The 15,284-nt window shown below is 36.5% G+C and overlaps 1 protein-coding gene across 1 annotated transcript; it reads right to left on the bottom strand.

Moving 5' to 3' along the window:
• Positions 1-1,170: 1,170 nt before the first annotated feature.
• On the bottom strand, positions 1,171-9,985 carry LOC129882774 (glutathione reductase, chloroplastic). Its single transcript, XM_055957219.1, has 11 exons — positions 9,493-9,985; positions 7,839-8,064; positions 7,477-7,755; positions 7,200-7,376; positions 5,102-5,155; positions 4,856-5,004; positions 4,563-4,626; positions 4,324-4,494; positions 4,097-4,231; positions 3,783-3,872; positions 1,171-1,609 (listed from the first exon to the last, which is right to left on the bottom strand). Exons 1-10 carry the CDS (start codon positions 9,867-9,869, stop codon positions 3,831-3,833), a joined length of 1,674 nt encoding a protein of 557 aa, XP_055813194.1. The 5' UTR covers positions 9,870-9,985; the 3' UTR covers positions 1,171-1,609; positions 3,783-3,830.
• Positions 9,986-15,284: the final 5,299 nt, after the last annotated feature.

Raw genomic sequence — 15,284 nt, 5'->3', positions numbered from 1 at the left:
TATCATTCAACATTCTGTGAGCATTAAAGAATACACAATACCATTAGACAACTCCTTACTCACAATATTCATAAACCAAGAGAGGACTACAACATTAACCTTCTCCCACTATTCATGCAGTTCAGGTCAAAACTTATCCTTAGTGTAACAATCATCGACAAAATCTAACTTGCTTTTGCCAAGTAACCCTATCCTCATAGATCTACTCCACGGTGCATAGTTCTCAGTCCAGTTAATTGAATACATCAGCAAATTGCCTAGGTGTGTGTAGGTTGAAGACACAAAAGGATGTCCCAGAAATGATAAAAGAAGAAGAGACAAAGGGTGATTGTGTTCAATTGATGTCTCATTACTCAATCCTTCTTAAACCACCATTGAAAGCTGACTTAAGCTTTTCTTCACAAACCCTAGCTATGAACTTAACTCCTCAAGGACGATTCAACTCAGACTTGTTTGAATTGAAGCAACTCCTCCCACTGATCAATCACAGGAGCGGTCATCTCAATGTCTATGAACTCAACTGCTCAAGGACGATTCAACTCAGACTTGTTTAAATCGAAACAACTCCTCCCCCAGATCGATCACAGGAAGAAGAAGAAAATGTACTGCAGCTACATCTACACACCGTTTAAGTCTACTAATTGTCCACTTAACAAACCGACAGTCTAACTGATTGTCTAACTAACTTTACCTTAATTAGATCAAAAGTTACAGCCTTGTAGCCATCTCACAGTTACAATCCTCAGCTTGCCACTTCAGCTCATTCTCTTAACAAATTATTAACACTGACTAGAGTGTATAAGTTATATTATTACAATATCAAACACCTAACAAGTAATGAAAGATGTGTAATAGATCAAAAGTTACAGCATTGTCATTTACTATCTATCATAGCCATCTCACAGTTACAATCCTCAGCTTGTCACTTTAGCTCAGATTAAGATGTGTAATAGATCAAAAGTTACAGCATTGTCATTTACTATCTATCATAGCCATCTCACAGTTACAATCCTCAGCTTGTCACTTTAGCTCATTCTCTTAACAAATTATTAACGCTCACTAGCGTGTATAAGTTAAATTATTACAATATCAAACACACCAGTAATGAAAGATGTTTGAACTGACAGTAGTAGTTTTAAGAAAATGAACATTTCCAATATATAAAAGCCATAAAGCAATCCGCTTAACTGCTATTATTGCAGAATATCAACTAACTTTATAGTTACAAAAACAATAACTAATAAGCAATGTTATAATTACACCGCCCAAATGTGCCCTCAAACCCCAGCAGAAAAGTACAATAATGGAGAAAAACATCATCGAGATATTAGTCAGCAATCCCTGACTCCCCTAAGGAAAATTTGGACTGAAAATGTTTAACCTCTATTACTTTGATCAAAGGAAATACTGTTGACGAGATGCAAGCTAATGGATGAATGCATATACCATCATCACAACCACCTTGTGGACCCTTTTCAAGTAGTGAAGTTAGCATTTGTTCTGACAAGTACTAGCGACTCGGTGTCTGAGAAAGTTTCTTGCTTCTTGTAAGTCCATAACTGATGTTCCATAAGCTGCCCATCTGTCTAAAACCTCTTTCAAATTGTACCTGCAAATGTATTGTCCGCACGATATAAACAGTAGTGGACTTGATAAATGGACAACATATATACTGGTTAAAGAAAAGATACTACATACTGAATTGGTTGAGCAAGGATGGAATATACAATCTTCACATACAGGGCTTACGGGTACCATTTTTTTCATCATAGTGATATTAGCCGTCAATATGTTGACCATTTCAAACTTTTAAAGACACCATGAAATCCATCTCATATATGGTGCAAAGTCAGTTGAATAGATAAGGAAATCGCAAAAGAAAACTCTTGCTACAGCTAAACGACAATGAGTGCAATCAAGTTGCAAGTCTAATTCCTAAGGTCGTACAAAACTAGAACGATGTATACTCCCTTCATTCCAATTTATGTGCCATAGTTTGACTCAGCATGGAGTTTTACAAAAAGACTTTTGAAACTTGTGGTCTTTAAACATGCCATAAATTGTGTGGCTATAAGACTTGGAAACTTGTGATCTAAAACATGGCTATAACATTTGTATGGCTATAAAAGCTTCACATTAAGGGCAAAAAAGTAAGTTAAAGTTAATTTGTTTCCAAATATATAAATGTGTCACTCTTTTTTAAACAAACTATAAAGGAAACAATGTCGCATAAACTGGGGCGGAATGAGCAGTAATCATTTTGGACACCACCAATCACCTCAGTTGTAAGAGAATTAGAAAAAGATGCCAAAAACTAGAACACTTAAGTAGATGCATCATGAAACAGTTCTGCAGTTACAATATCCCACATCCACCCTCCGAACTTCGCATCCATATCCTCATAAAATAATTATCCCTGCTTGGAACACACTACAAACTGGCAAATTACCATAGGCAGTAAATTCCTCCATCTACCGCTTCAAACATCTTGAGCTTTTTAGCTCTGCATATGCATATCTGTTCGTCATACAGACTCAAGTCATTTTGCTTCAGCCTAAATCCATAGTTGAACCTACTAAGGTTATGGAACAACTAATTAATCCCACAGTTCCCAGTCTAAGTCTCACATTTTATTTGATCATTCACAATTGGACAAGGAGGTCACGGGTTCAAGCCTTGGAAACAGCCTCTGGCAGAAATGCAAGGTAAGGCTGCGTATAATAAACCCTTGTAGTCGGGGCCCTTCCCCGGACCCTACGCATAGCGGGAGCTTTAGTGCACCGGGCTGCCCTTTATTCACAATTGGACAAATCATACTATGTAGGGACAATGCCAATGAATTTGCGTCACATTGGATCTGATTAAGGATTTTCAGTCATGTTCAATACGTTAGTTACAGAAGAGTTTATTGCAGCATACGCAATGATCTGAGAGATCTAATACTTCTGTCAGGATTTATGTTATTGGAATTTTTATTTGCCACAATGAATATTAATTACAAAATTAAAATTTCTAAATTATGATCTTAGTTCAGACTTCACAACTGAGAGTATACCAATTGAATATAGCTAAGAATGTTGGCAGCAAGATAAATACAAACTACTGTCATCATATAGTGGTCTCCATGTTCCTCCTTAACGTGAGAGACAGAGATCGTTGTTATTGCACTCGACCTTAATTACATGCCGCATGGCAACAAGAGGATGGAAGCTAACGGTAATAATCTAAGGGGTTGTTTGGTAGAGTGTGTTAGTAAAAATAATGCATGCATTAATTAGATGTATTAGCATTACCTTGTTTGGTACACTCTATTGTGTATTAAGGCTTGCATTACTAATACCATAGATTTCTAGGTATTAGTAATGCAAGGGGATTTAATGCTTGCATTATTATGGTTAAAGACTCAATTACCCCTCAAAACCCCTTTTACATCTTTTCCATCATAATTGTTGATGATATTTTTGTAAATAAATATTTTTATGCAATACATGTTATTTTTTAATACACTAAATCAAACAATGCATAAGAAATATTCTATGTATAATTAATGCAAGCATAACTAATACAAGCATTACCGATGCAAGCATTATTGATACAAGCATTACCGATGCAAGCATTACTGATACACTCTATTTAGCATTATTTTAATACACTCTACCAAATGACTCCTAAGTGGCATAAATAAGAAGCGCCTAAGAAGACGCCGGGATATGAAACACAAGGCATATGTAAGACTACGAACAGCCTCCTTTTTGTGCATTATAGAAGGAACCCTTTCTTACCACATGTATTCTGTGTCATTTAACAAACTGAGCCTTTATTTCCACACATCAAAGTCCTGCTGCAACTTTAGTGTCGTGCTCTGCCTTACCCTGGAAAAATGACAAAATGCACAGCCTATTCAGTAGCAGATATATTCAGCTCAATCGAGGTACGGTCCTAATAACGAGCATACTAATTGATACAATTGTCTGGTTTCATACTTCAGTTTCACTGAGAGTGAGAGAGACGTTGAAGGAAAAGTTGTTTCTTCACAAATACTACAACAAAAGAATTACAAGGAGGAAAGCATGACAATCACAAGTAAATGACAAACCTCAGATGGACTGCTTCGAACCTTTCTTGTAGGGGTTCGCATGGTGACAAACTCCTCTGCTGCGGTAGGGTGAATACCCACAGTGGCATCAAAGTCTGCCTTGGTCAACCCTGCTTTGACTGCAACCGCAAATCCCTGGAAGTTTCATTATGAAAAAAAAAAACATAAAACACATATTTTATAATCAATCTGAAATATGCACCAAAGAATTAAATGGAAACTCCAACCTGTACAATTTCTGGTGCATCTTCTCCACACATGTGCAAACCTAGAACTTTGCTAGACTTAGAACATACTATTAGTTTCATGAAAGCCCGATCTGGAAGACCAGAAATAGTAGCCTTTAATGGCCTAAAATTTGCTGTATAAACATCAATGTCACCATATTCTTTGATGGCCTGTAAAACCAATTCAAATCATTAATTATAATAATTAATTGTCAACTCACAAACTCTCGCTATTATACCTGTTCTTCTGTCAGGCCAACTAGTCCAATAGGTGGCTGGGAAAATACTGCACATGGTACGTTCCTATTTGGGAGAACAGAACACTCAGATTAGGGAGAAGTTATAGATGATTCTTTTTAAGAAAATTAAAATTCAGCTGTAAGAGCTTATGCATTTAACATGGTAGAACCACAAATCTTCAAGCACATTGTACCAATTTGTAGTCGAAAATAATTGGACAAATGTGCATCTTTGACAGTCCTTATCAAACTTTTAAGTCATCAGATGAATTCTCAGAAGAAAGAAGAGGTACCTATAATCGGGTTTTGTGGCTTCACCAGCAAAAATAGTTTTTGCCAATGCTCCTCCCTCCATCAAAGCAACTGGAGTTAGATTAATTCTATCAGTAACATCTCCAACTGCCCAAATTGATGGCACTGATGTACGAGAATACTCGTCAATCTGTAAAAACAATTTGCAAATGAAACTCTCATTCAAGAACACATGCACTAAGTAGTTCAAGCAAGTTAGGAAAAAAAAGTAGAAGAAGTCAAGTAACCTCTATGGCTCCATTCTTTGACATTTTCACTCCCACTGTATCTAATCCTAAATTCTGCAATGTGTTCAAACAAAAGAAATTTAAACAACTTGAGGTTACAAGTTGAATATCCAATCAAAGAAACCATGTGTTTGGAAAAAGAGATGAAAGCAATAATAAGAGAAATGACAATATCCTTCCAAATAATATTGATGCAATTGCATCATCAACAATATCAAAGAACATTAGGGATGGCAATGGGGCGGGGTGGGGCGGGTACAGGGCAGGTTTAGAGCTATACGGGGCGGGGCGGGGCGGGTTTAAAGTTATGCGGGGAGGGTGCGGGCGAGTTGAAGTAATTATTTTTAAAATTAATGCGGGGTGGGGCGGGTTGCGGATTTAAGATACTAAATAATAACCTACAGAAAATTAAATCTTTTTAATTATTAAAAATCAAAGATATAAACTTTTTATATTAAACTTTGACTTTAGTTTTAAGTTTTTTTAAAAATAAATTAAACTAGACGTGTCTAGTGAATTGTTAGTTGTTGAAATGTTAATTAGAAACAGTTAATTAGCGATTAAGAAAAAATTGATGAAATGTTAACTATAAACAATTAATTAGTTGTTGATGTTGATTAGCGAAAAATGAAAAGAAAAGTTATGAATTTTATTTTTCATATTAAACTCAATTAAACAAGAAAAAAACTTAAAAATTTATGCAGGGCGGGGCGGTTTTAAAAAATTTGCGGGTTGACCTCAACCCGCCCCGCACCGACCCATTGCCATCAGTGTTTTGAGAAGCGAGAAGCGGAAAAAAGCGACGGGGGCTTGCTTCACAGAAGCGAGAAGCGTGAAGCGAAGCGCATGCTTTTTTCAGAAAAAGCGTTATTTAGTATAAAAATATAAAATATAAAATATGCATAGATAAATAATCAAGAACTCAAAAGAATTAGATTAAAAAGTAACTAGATAGTCAATAATACTCGTAAGTAACAACATATAAAGCAAATGCATAACCAAATCACAAAGAGAGCAAAATCCTATTCTTCAACAAGATCCTCAAACTCTTGAAGTGCCATCAACAAGGGTTCTACTTCTACTTGGTCCTCATCTTCTTCCTCATCGGAGGACTCATCAACAAGAGTTCTACTTCTATTTGAACATGAACTTGAACAGAGCATATGCTTTATCTTTAAAAAAAAGGCCAAACTGCTGAATAAAAGTTGAAAAAAATAATTCTTCGCAGACAGCAGTTGCGCAGAAATAGAAAAAGAAGAAGAGAAGAAGAAAAGAAGAGAAGAAGATCGCAGCAGTTGAGAGCAGTGCTGCGCTGAATGAAAATAAAAATAGAAATAGAAAGAGAAGAAGAGAAGAACAGAAGAACAGAAGAACAGAAGAAGAGAAGAAGAAAAACTAACTTGGTTGACGTTGAAATGTTGAAGTTGGACTGTCGAATTGAAGAAGTCACACTGAAAGAGCAGCTTGGAGAAGTCACAGAAGTTATACAGTTTTTTTTAAAAAAAAAAAACCTAGCGCCGCTTTTTTCCAAAAAAGCTCGCTTTTTTCTCGCTTTTAGATGAAGCGCGCTTCTCGCTTCTCCCGTGAAGCGCTCGCTTTTTCGAAATCGCTTCGCTTCACGATGTTGAAGCGCTAGTACCTCGCCTCGCTTCGCTTCACGCTTAAAGCGAGCGCTTCAGCGCTTTTTCACAACATTGATTGCCATCCCTAAAGTTCTAACATTTTAAGACTTTAAAGTCAATATTTAACCTTTCTATATGAAATTCTTATCATTTATATAGATATAACATTTATTTCGATGTCTATCCCTATTTTTTAATAATTTTGATCTTCTTGAATATAGTTTTAATATTGATTGATGCGAGACACGTGGAAAACTCGTACACTAAACTAGTATTGCCAAAAAAAATTTAATTTTTTTTTTTTTGGGGGGGGGGGGGGGTGAGGGGGGAGTGGTTGGCAAGAGGAGAGATCACCTCACTCTTTCTCCACAAGGTTTCAACCCATAACTGTATTGAACTAAAAAACCTTAGCCGATTAACTGCATTAACCTATGAGGTCTATCAGAGATAAGCTACCAACAGAAAGCAGAATAAACCTTTGTATTTGGTCTTCGTCCTGTTGCAAACATGACATGAGAGAAACCTTCAACTGTTCCTTTGGTAGTCTTTAAAGACAGTGAGCCATCTGCTGACTTGACAATAGACTGAGGCGACTCCTCGGTATGGAACTCAATTCCTCTCAATGACATCTGTTCACAAACAAAATCCCTAATCTGCATATACAAAAGAAGTTGAGTGCATCATCAAGATTTTGGGTTATGAGAGAAGTTACGTAACAAAATCTACTCTGTATGTCAGGGATAAATGACTCACTTCTTCATCAAAGCCTCTCAAAACCTTCTTTTGTCGAATAAAAACATGGACCTCACTTTTCAAGCCATTGAAGATTCCAGCAAATTCAAGTGCAATATAACCGCCTCCAACAATGGCAATTTTGTTAGGCTTCGTTGGCAAGTCAAGGGCAGCATCAGAATCTATAGCATACTCGCTTCCAGGAATGTCTGGGATAAATGGGCGGCCCCCAACTGAAATAAGTATGTTCTTAGCCGAGTAGAGCTTACCATCCACATCCACCGTATGAGGATCCACAACCTGCAAGTATAGTCAAACACAAGGTAATATGCTTTAACTTGAAGCCTTAAAGAGATGATAATCAAATTGTATCATTTCCCAACCTTTCCTCGCCCTTCAATCAGAGTAACATCCGCATTCTTCAGAATATTCTTGTAAATTCCCGTGAGGCGCTGCAACTCGGCATTTTTATTAGCAATGAGGGTGCTCCAATCATGTTTAGGTTCCGCATCATAGTTCCATCCAAAACCACAACTCTCCTCAAACTCATGAGAATATTTTGATGCATACACAAGTAATTTCTTGGGTACACATCCACGAAGCACACACCTATATTAGAGAAACCAAGAAATGATTACACTTCATAGAAACAATATTGTTATGTTACACTGCATATGAAATTATTACTCCCTTTATTCTAGTTTATATGACATTCTTTTCATTTTGGGATGTCCCAAAATGTTTGACACCATTCTATTTCTATACAACATTCACAATTATCAAGAATTCAACACATTAAACTATTCTGATTTTAAATTTTGATGCGTGATGTTTTCACTTTTCACTGTTAAACTTGCTTTTCAACCATTATTACAATATATTTCTTCCAGTGTCACTAATACAATACATAAGTCGACTAATATCTTATACTACATACCAAGTCAAATAAGGTCATATAAAATGAAATGGAGAGATCTCACAATTTTTTCTTTGATTACGGTTTTCTAAAAGTTATTTAGATACTTCAAGATAGAAAGTTGTGATTTAGATCACTCATTTTTCCTATCCATCTCAAAGGAATGGACAAGATACAATAATTATGGTGCCTGAACAAGTCATATATGGTGTTAACATATTAACTTGGACAAGTAATTGCCTCTCCGTAGAGAATGGAAGACGAAAACTTCAGTTGAAGGCGAACGCGGTTAGCCAACATGGCATCAAGGCAGTCAGTTGACGTGAAAATGATACTGAATCAACTACCACAGTATTAACGGGAACAATCCGAGGTTTAGAGAACAATTTGGAGTACAATAGGAAGTTGTTTAGGCCCATAAAGGCTAGCCCCATAGATATAAAAAAGGACCTTTTGTACATATAATGAACATCATTCATTGTCCAGCATACATGCAACATGCATATTCCTTCACCTAAGTCAATTCCATTTGATTCCCCAAACAACTTTCTTTACATTCTAATTACATTTTTTGAGAAGATATATGTAGATGAAAACTTACCGCCACTAGTAAATTCCAATTTTTTACAAGCTTCTTAACATTCACAAGTAATAAAAAAATGTTAAGAACCTTGTTAAAAGAGATGTTAACACTTGACATCACAGGCATTTACCACCTTCCTGTGCAGAGTATTATCTTATATAAATTCCAATCATAATCTATTTTCCCAAAGACAATCTCACTCCCCCTAGAGCAATATGCATGCCTTTTGTTATTAGGACCTTCTGCGAAGTGATCCCCTTGAACCCATATTCATGAAGTGATCCTGGAATCCATAGTGGAGATGCAGAGTTTCCTATGAATCACATAGCTCATCCGGTTCGATCAACTCAGACACTTTGGCAACAATACCATAACAATTTCATAACCACCCATCTTCTCCACTACTCTATAATTAGACAATTATTTTCTTGATTCTCCTTCACATAATTATCCGTATAACAATTTCATAACAAAAAACTAAAGATAGCATTTTTTTTCACTAGCGAATAAAAAAGTTACACTATAATGAGAAACTCACGTGCCACCGACGCCGCCAGTTGTATCAGAAGATATAGTTGAGAAAGGAAGCTCACAAACGGCAACAGAAGCCCCAAAATTAGACGCAAAACGAGAAGCCCTAACGCCACCACTACCAGCACCTATAGTGAACAGGTCGAAATCGTAATGGCGAGGAGGTTCATCCCCATTGGAGGACTCAGCACGAGGGGTAGTGAAACGGCGGCCATAAGATAATGATGAGGTACGGGGATGAGAGAGAAAATTGAAGTGGAGAGGCTTGATTGGGTTAGAGAGAGAAAGAAGAGAGAAATTGGAGAATTTGGTCTTGTAGAGAGTATGAAAAGTTGGAGAAGAAAGAGTTGAACTGAGCTTTGGTGAGCTCAAAGATGTAGCCATGGCGGAACAAAATTTCTCTGTTTTATTTTTTTTGTGTGCGGTGATTGATAAGTGAAGGCAGTTCCGAATTTATCTCTGTTTTTTGTGATTCGGAAAATCTCTGAAAGACAGCTGTTCAAACTTTACTTCTACGCAGCTTTGTGTATTTATTTCAATAACAAAAATTCAGCTTCAAAAAAAATTAAATACGCTAATTAAAAAAAATATTGTGCTTACTCAAATTCGAACCCGCAAGCTGAGACAAGCTAAGGCGAAATATTGAACCCCCTTTGCCACTGAGCTAGTCCTTTGGCTTATGCTCAAGGGGTTCAATATTAAATATATACACATAAATTAAAAAAATTATCTTATATATACAATGTAATTTTTTAACGAAGGGGGTTCGGATGAACCCCTGAACTGGCTATGGGTCCGCCCCTGGTCTGGAGAGGGTAAAGTGTACGCAGACCTGACTCCTACCAAATAAAACGGCTGTTTCCGAAAGATCATCGGCTCAGTAAAATCATAAAAAGAAGTCAGATAAAGATAACAAGTTCAAAGCGATATGGCAAAGCAAATAACGAAAGCAACCCAGATAAAATAGAGCAACCAAAGTACAGAAAGTAATAGATAATAACATAAATCAGACCACAAGGAATTATAATGCACTAATACGCCTACTAAAAAGGAAGAATAACGAGACTATGAACTAGTCTTCTACCCTAATGTGGGTCCTCCACACCCTCCTATCTAAGGTCATGTCCTCGGTAAGTTGTAACTGTGTTATGTCTTGTCTAATCACCTTTCCCCAATATTTCTTCGGCCTACCCCTAACTCTTCTGAAACCATCCATGATCAACCTCTCACACCTCCACACTAGGACATCTGTGCCTCTCATCTTCACATGCCCAAACCATTTCAGTCGCATTTCCCGCATCTTGTCTTCCACCGAGGCTACTCCTACCTTGTCCCGAATAACCTCATTTCTAATCTTGTCGCTCCTGGTATACCCACACATCCATCTCAACATTCTCATTTCAGCAACTTTCATCTTTTGAACGTGAGATACCTTAACTGGCCAACACTCCGCCCCATATAATATAGCCGGTCTAACCACCATTTTGTAGGACTTGCCCTTAAGTTGTGGTGACACCTTCTTGTCACATAGCACACCGGAAGCGAGCCTCCATTTCATCCACCCTGCCCCAATACGATGTGTGACATCATCGTCAATCTCCCCGTTGCCTTGCATAATAGACCCAAGGTACTTGAAACTACTTTTCTTTAGGATGGTCTGGTCACCAAGCCTAACTTTCGTGCCAACCTCCTGAGGTGTCTCACTGAACTTGCACTCTAAGTACTCTGTCTTGGTCCTACTCAGCCTTGTGTATTTATTTCGTTTGACAAAAAATTAAATTTATTACTAGCATCAATGACAATCATAAAATAACATGCTTGATAAAATTTAAACACAATGTATTGATAGGCATTAAAGTAGAGTAAGAAGTAGTATCAAATACTATATACTGATAGATGTTATAGGCCAATTCAAATTAGTAAGAAGTATATATATAAAGCCAATAAAACAGGAACACAAATGCAGCTGCACATAATCAATAATTCGGCAAATCAAGTGGCCAACATCAACCAGATAAATAATTTCATTCTCGACATATCAATGTTAACAATTACTGGACATATAAATCACCACAACAGATATAATAGGCATCACAAAACTCTACATAATATAAGCAATCACATACGATCTTGAAATTACATTCACGCTGATTCACAACTGTATCTTTGTATTTGTCAGTCTCATCTATTATTTACATAGTGACTCATTTGTACACACATGATAAGAAACTTTAATTTACCTAACTAGACATGATTTGCAAGATACCCTATGTATTCTTATTTATTGGTGTGGTACCCGATCCATTAGACAACCTTTCATCTGTAAGCTCACATCGGACTTGAACCACTCACCATCAGAATAATATATATATATATATATCAACTAGAATTGTCAAAATGGGTTTGGTTCGTGAGGCCAGTCCAACCCAACCCTTGAATTAAGTGGGGTTGGGCTAAATTTTTTTAGCCTATTTAGGAACAATATTTTTTAGCCCAGCCTCATTTGGTCTGCGAGCCTCATGCGCTCAACCCACGAGCCTCATGGGCCAACCCGTGGGTTATGAGTTTTAAAAATATTTATTATATATATTTTAAGTACTGTTTTATTTTGCCAATTTTTTATCAACTAGGCAATTAAAGTTATTATAACTATGAATCTTTGACCTCTTTTACTTTTGTGTTTTTGCCTAATTTCTCGTTTCTCCTTTCTTGTTTAGTTTATGAAAAAATGATCATGTAATGTAAGTTGTTATGATGAATCTTATGATTATTGACTGTTATATCTTGCATGTTCAATTATTTTGTAAGTATTCCATTAAAGTGTATGGAACTCATGGACATGTGAATTTTTGACATACTAGTGTTGTGCTGATCAATGTTCGAGTCTTTATAAAAGGTCAATGTTGTCCATCTTTTAATTGAAGGGTCAACCCGTCTCAACCCATAGCCAGCTTAGGGCTGGGTTAGGCTGTTATTTTATAGGCCCTCTAGTTAAAATAGTCAGGTCATCTTAACCCATTTAACTCGCTAGCCGTTTAGGGTTGGGTTGGGTTGGATTGGGCCAACCTATTTTGATAGCTCTAATCTCAACATATCTCAGTATATTCTCTGTTCAGTTATCTCTCAAGACAACAACAACAACAACAAGTACAATAAATATCACAAATACACATCACAATCATAAGTGATTAAAGTCGGTTTTAACAATTCACAATTTATTAATACAAGCATTGTCAAATCAACAAATATCAACCACAAATTATGTTCCAAAATCAATCCAACATGCTTTATCGACTCACAATACATACAAGTGACTAATTAAAGTCTTGCTCCAGGTAAATCATAACTTACCTCAATCGAAGAATTTGAACAAGTAAGCTAATTTGTGTGAGTCTTCACTTTCTTCAAAGCAATGCTCAAAGTCTAAAACAAATAAATATAAGTATATTTAATCATCTGCTCTTCAAACAATGATTTTGAAAATTCAAACCCACTTCATTCTACCTTCGTTACCCAAGGATTATTTCATCATAACAATAGTTTTTCTATGATCACAATAATCTAATTCACGGAGTTTCTACTTCATTAACTCCCTTAGGGAAGTTTATATGCTAAAAAAATGTTTTTATGGGACTCTAGGTCCCCACAATATCATGAGCAAAAATTAAATCATCAATTTCATCCTAAGAAGCATTAATTAACAATCTAGAATCAACATAACTCCCAATTACTTCAATTCTTAGGTTTGTTTTCTTCATAATATTCATGAATAATCTTTTTTTTTTTTTTTTTTTGTGGGAACAGACCCTACACGAGGCTCCCACCTCTCGTGCACAGTCAGGGATTGAGCAGCACCCCCAAGCCTTAACATAAATAATCAAAATAAAATACAAGGAGGAGGACATAAACCTTACCTCCAATCCTATGGTGGTTCATAAGTCGGCTAACCTATTAAGGTCGGCTAACTCATCCCCGATACAAAAAGAGACTAACTATAACTAGAAAGCATTAAACCTGTGAGAGGACTCCTCTCAGTACAAATCAACTAAGAAAGCATAAATGAGGGAGACTCTCCCCTTCCATGAGAATACAAGAAAGTAGCCTACACTAGTCCTATTCAAGAACAAGTATACGAACCTTCTATCTCGCATGGGTTGGGGAAATTCTTTTCATCTTTGCTCTTTTTAGACATGTCGTACCAAGTAGGTCCAAGGAAAGTTGCAGCAACACCAATCGTAGCCAAGTTGGGAAAATTAGAGATAAACATGTTCAAGAAGGTTGTTTTATCCTTTTTAATCTTCTTCTCCTGAAGCTTGCCATTCCTATCTTGTCTAGCTTTATGTAGCCCTTGGTTTCTTGTGGAAGTTGTTGAAGGTTGTAGAAGTGTTGTGTATTATCAAGTGTATGGCTGTACTTAGATAATGTATCAGCTGGAAAATTTGCTTCCCGAAAAACATGTTTGCATTGGAAGTATTCTAGCAGTTGGACCAGTTGTTGGAGTTCATTAACGTAGTTTTGAATGTTCCAGGGTGGTTTGATGTCCAGATTCAGCCACTTGATCACAAGTTCTGAATCTACTTCCAATATTACTCTATTATAACCATGTTGAATGCACCAATTAATGCCAACACTGGTTGCCTGCACTTCCGCTTGATTATTTGTTCCAACTCCCAAAGGAGAGGCAAAAGCATATATCAAATTACCCTTATGATCCCTTACTATGCCTCCTGCTCCTATCTTTCCTGGGTTGCCTATGGCACTCCCATCAGTGTTAAGTTTAACTATGTTAGGGGGGGTTTGAGCCATTAGAGGAAGGGTTGACAGAAAAAACTTACTTCGAAGAAGAAAATAGCCCTACTCGTTGGAAAATCATTTCTTTGGGTTCTAGGTTGAGTTTTCTAAGTTATGAGGAAAAACTTGACCAAAATTATCTTAAATCTGCATTCTACATAGCGTCATCTGGTGCATCAATCACCTCTTTGCTATAACGGACCCTTTATGACGACAACTGCCTCACTATGGTGAATCCTAAAATCATATCCCACTTCGTTATGGCTAGTTCATGTCCGCTACATCGATCTCTCTGCAACGAAACTCCCATCACTACAATAGAGGCCCCATTAATCAGTAACTCGCAGAAAAACAGAGTTAGCCTCATTTCACAACACAGTTCTCAATCACAAGACATCATGACATAAAACACATGCGATAAACCACAACAAATACTTATTTTGAACTTTCTATTCTGTCTCAAAATTGGATCTTGGTCTATTTGAGATTGTTCCTTTTAATCGTAATCAAAGATGTTTTCTTGTCTCTCGTTTCTTTTCTGAAAAAAAAAAGAACCTAACTAAACACAACACAACATAACAACACAAATCATTACCATTAATCAGGAGATATAATTTTTTAAAATCTCCCATCTTTGAGTTTTTATTAGCTCAATTTTCTATAGGGATTCTAACAAGGGTACTATAACCCTAATCACCCATAATGATTAGATGGGTCATTACACTTAATCTCCATATTATTTATTTTTATATTTCTTTTGATGATTTCATTGTTTTCTTCCACATCTAAGTGGAGCTAACTTTCAATTTTCGTGATTGTGGTAAATCATGAATGTAACAACCCCTAAAATGTTGTATGTCGGTATTTCAATTCTCGATGAAAATAATACAGTCTCTGTATTTTGGGCATAACTTTTCATAGATTGGTCCAAATTAGGTGATTCAAATTTTTGAATAACCACAACATCATTACCTACAACTTTCATGAAGAACATATCTTAAGATTCAG

The sequence above is a fragment of the Solanum dulcamara genome, chromosome 3, assembly GCF_947179165.1.
Source record: "Solanum dulcamara chromosome 3, daSolDulc1.2, whole genome shotgun sequence".
Taxonomy (NCBI): Eukaryota; Viridiplantae; Streptophyta; class Magnoliopsida; order Solanales; family Solanaceae; genus Solanum; species Solanum dulcamara.
Note: the sequence above shows the minus strand (reverse complement) of the source record. Positions and strands in the feature narration are given on the sequence as shown.

Coding starts and splice junctions, on each gene's coding strand:
- LOC129882774 (XM_055957219.1), bottom strand. CDS start 9,869: ATGGCTACATCTTTGAGCTCACCAAAGCTCAGTTCAACTCTTTCTTCT. Junction 5,005..5,101: donor CAAAGAATGGAGCCATAGAG/GTTACTTGACTT, acceptor TTGTTTTTACAG/ATTGACGAGTATTCTCGTAC. Junction 4,627..4,855: donor GCCACAAAACCCGATTATAG/GTACCTCTTCTT, acceptor TCTCCCAAATAG/GAACGTACCATGTGCAGTAT.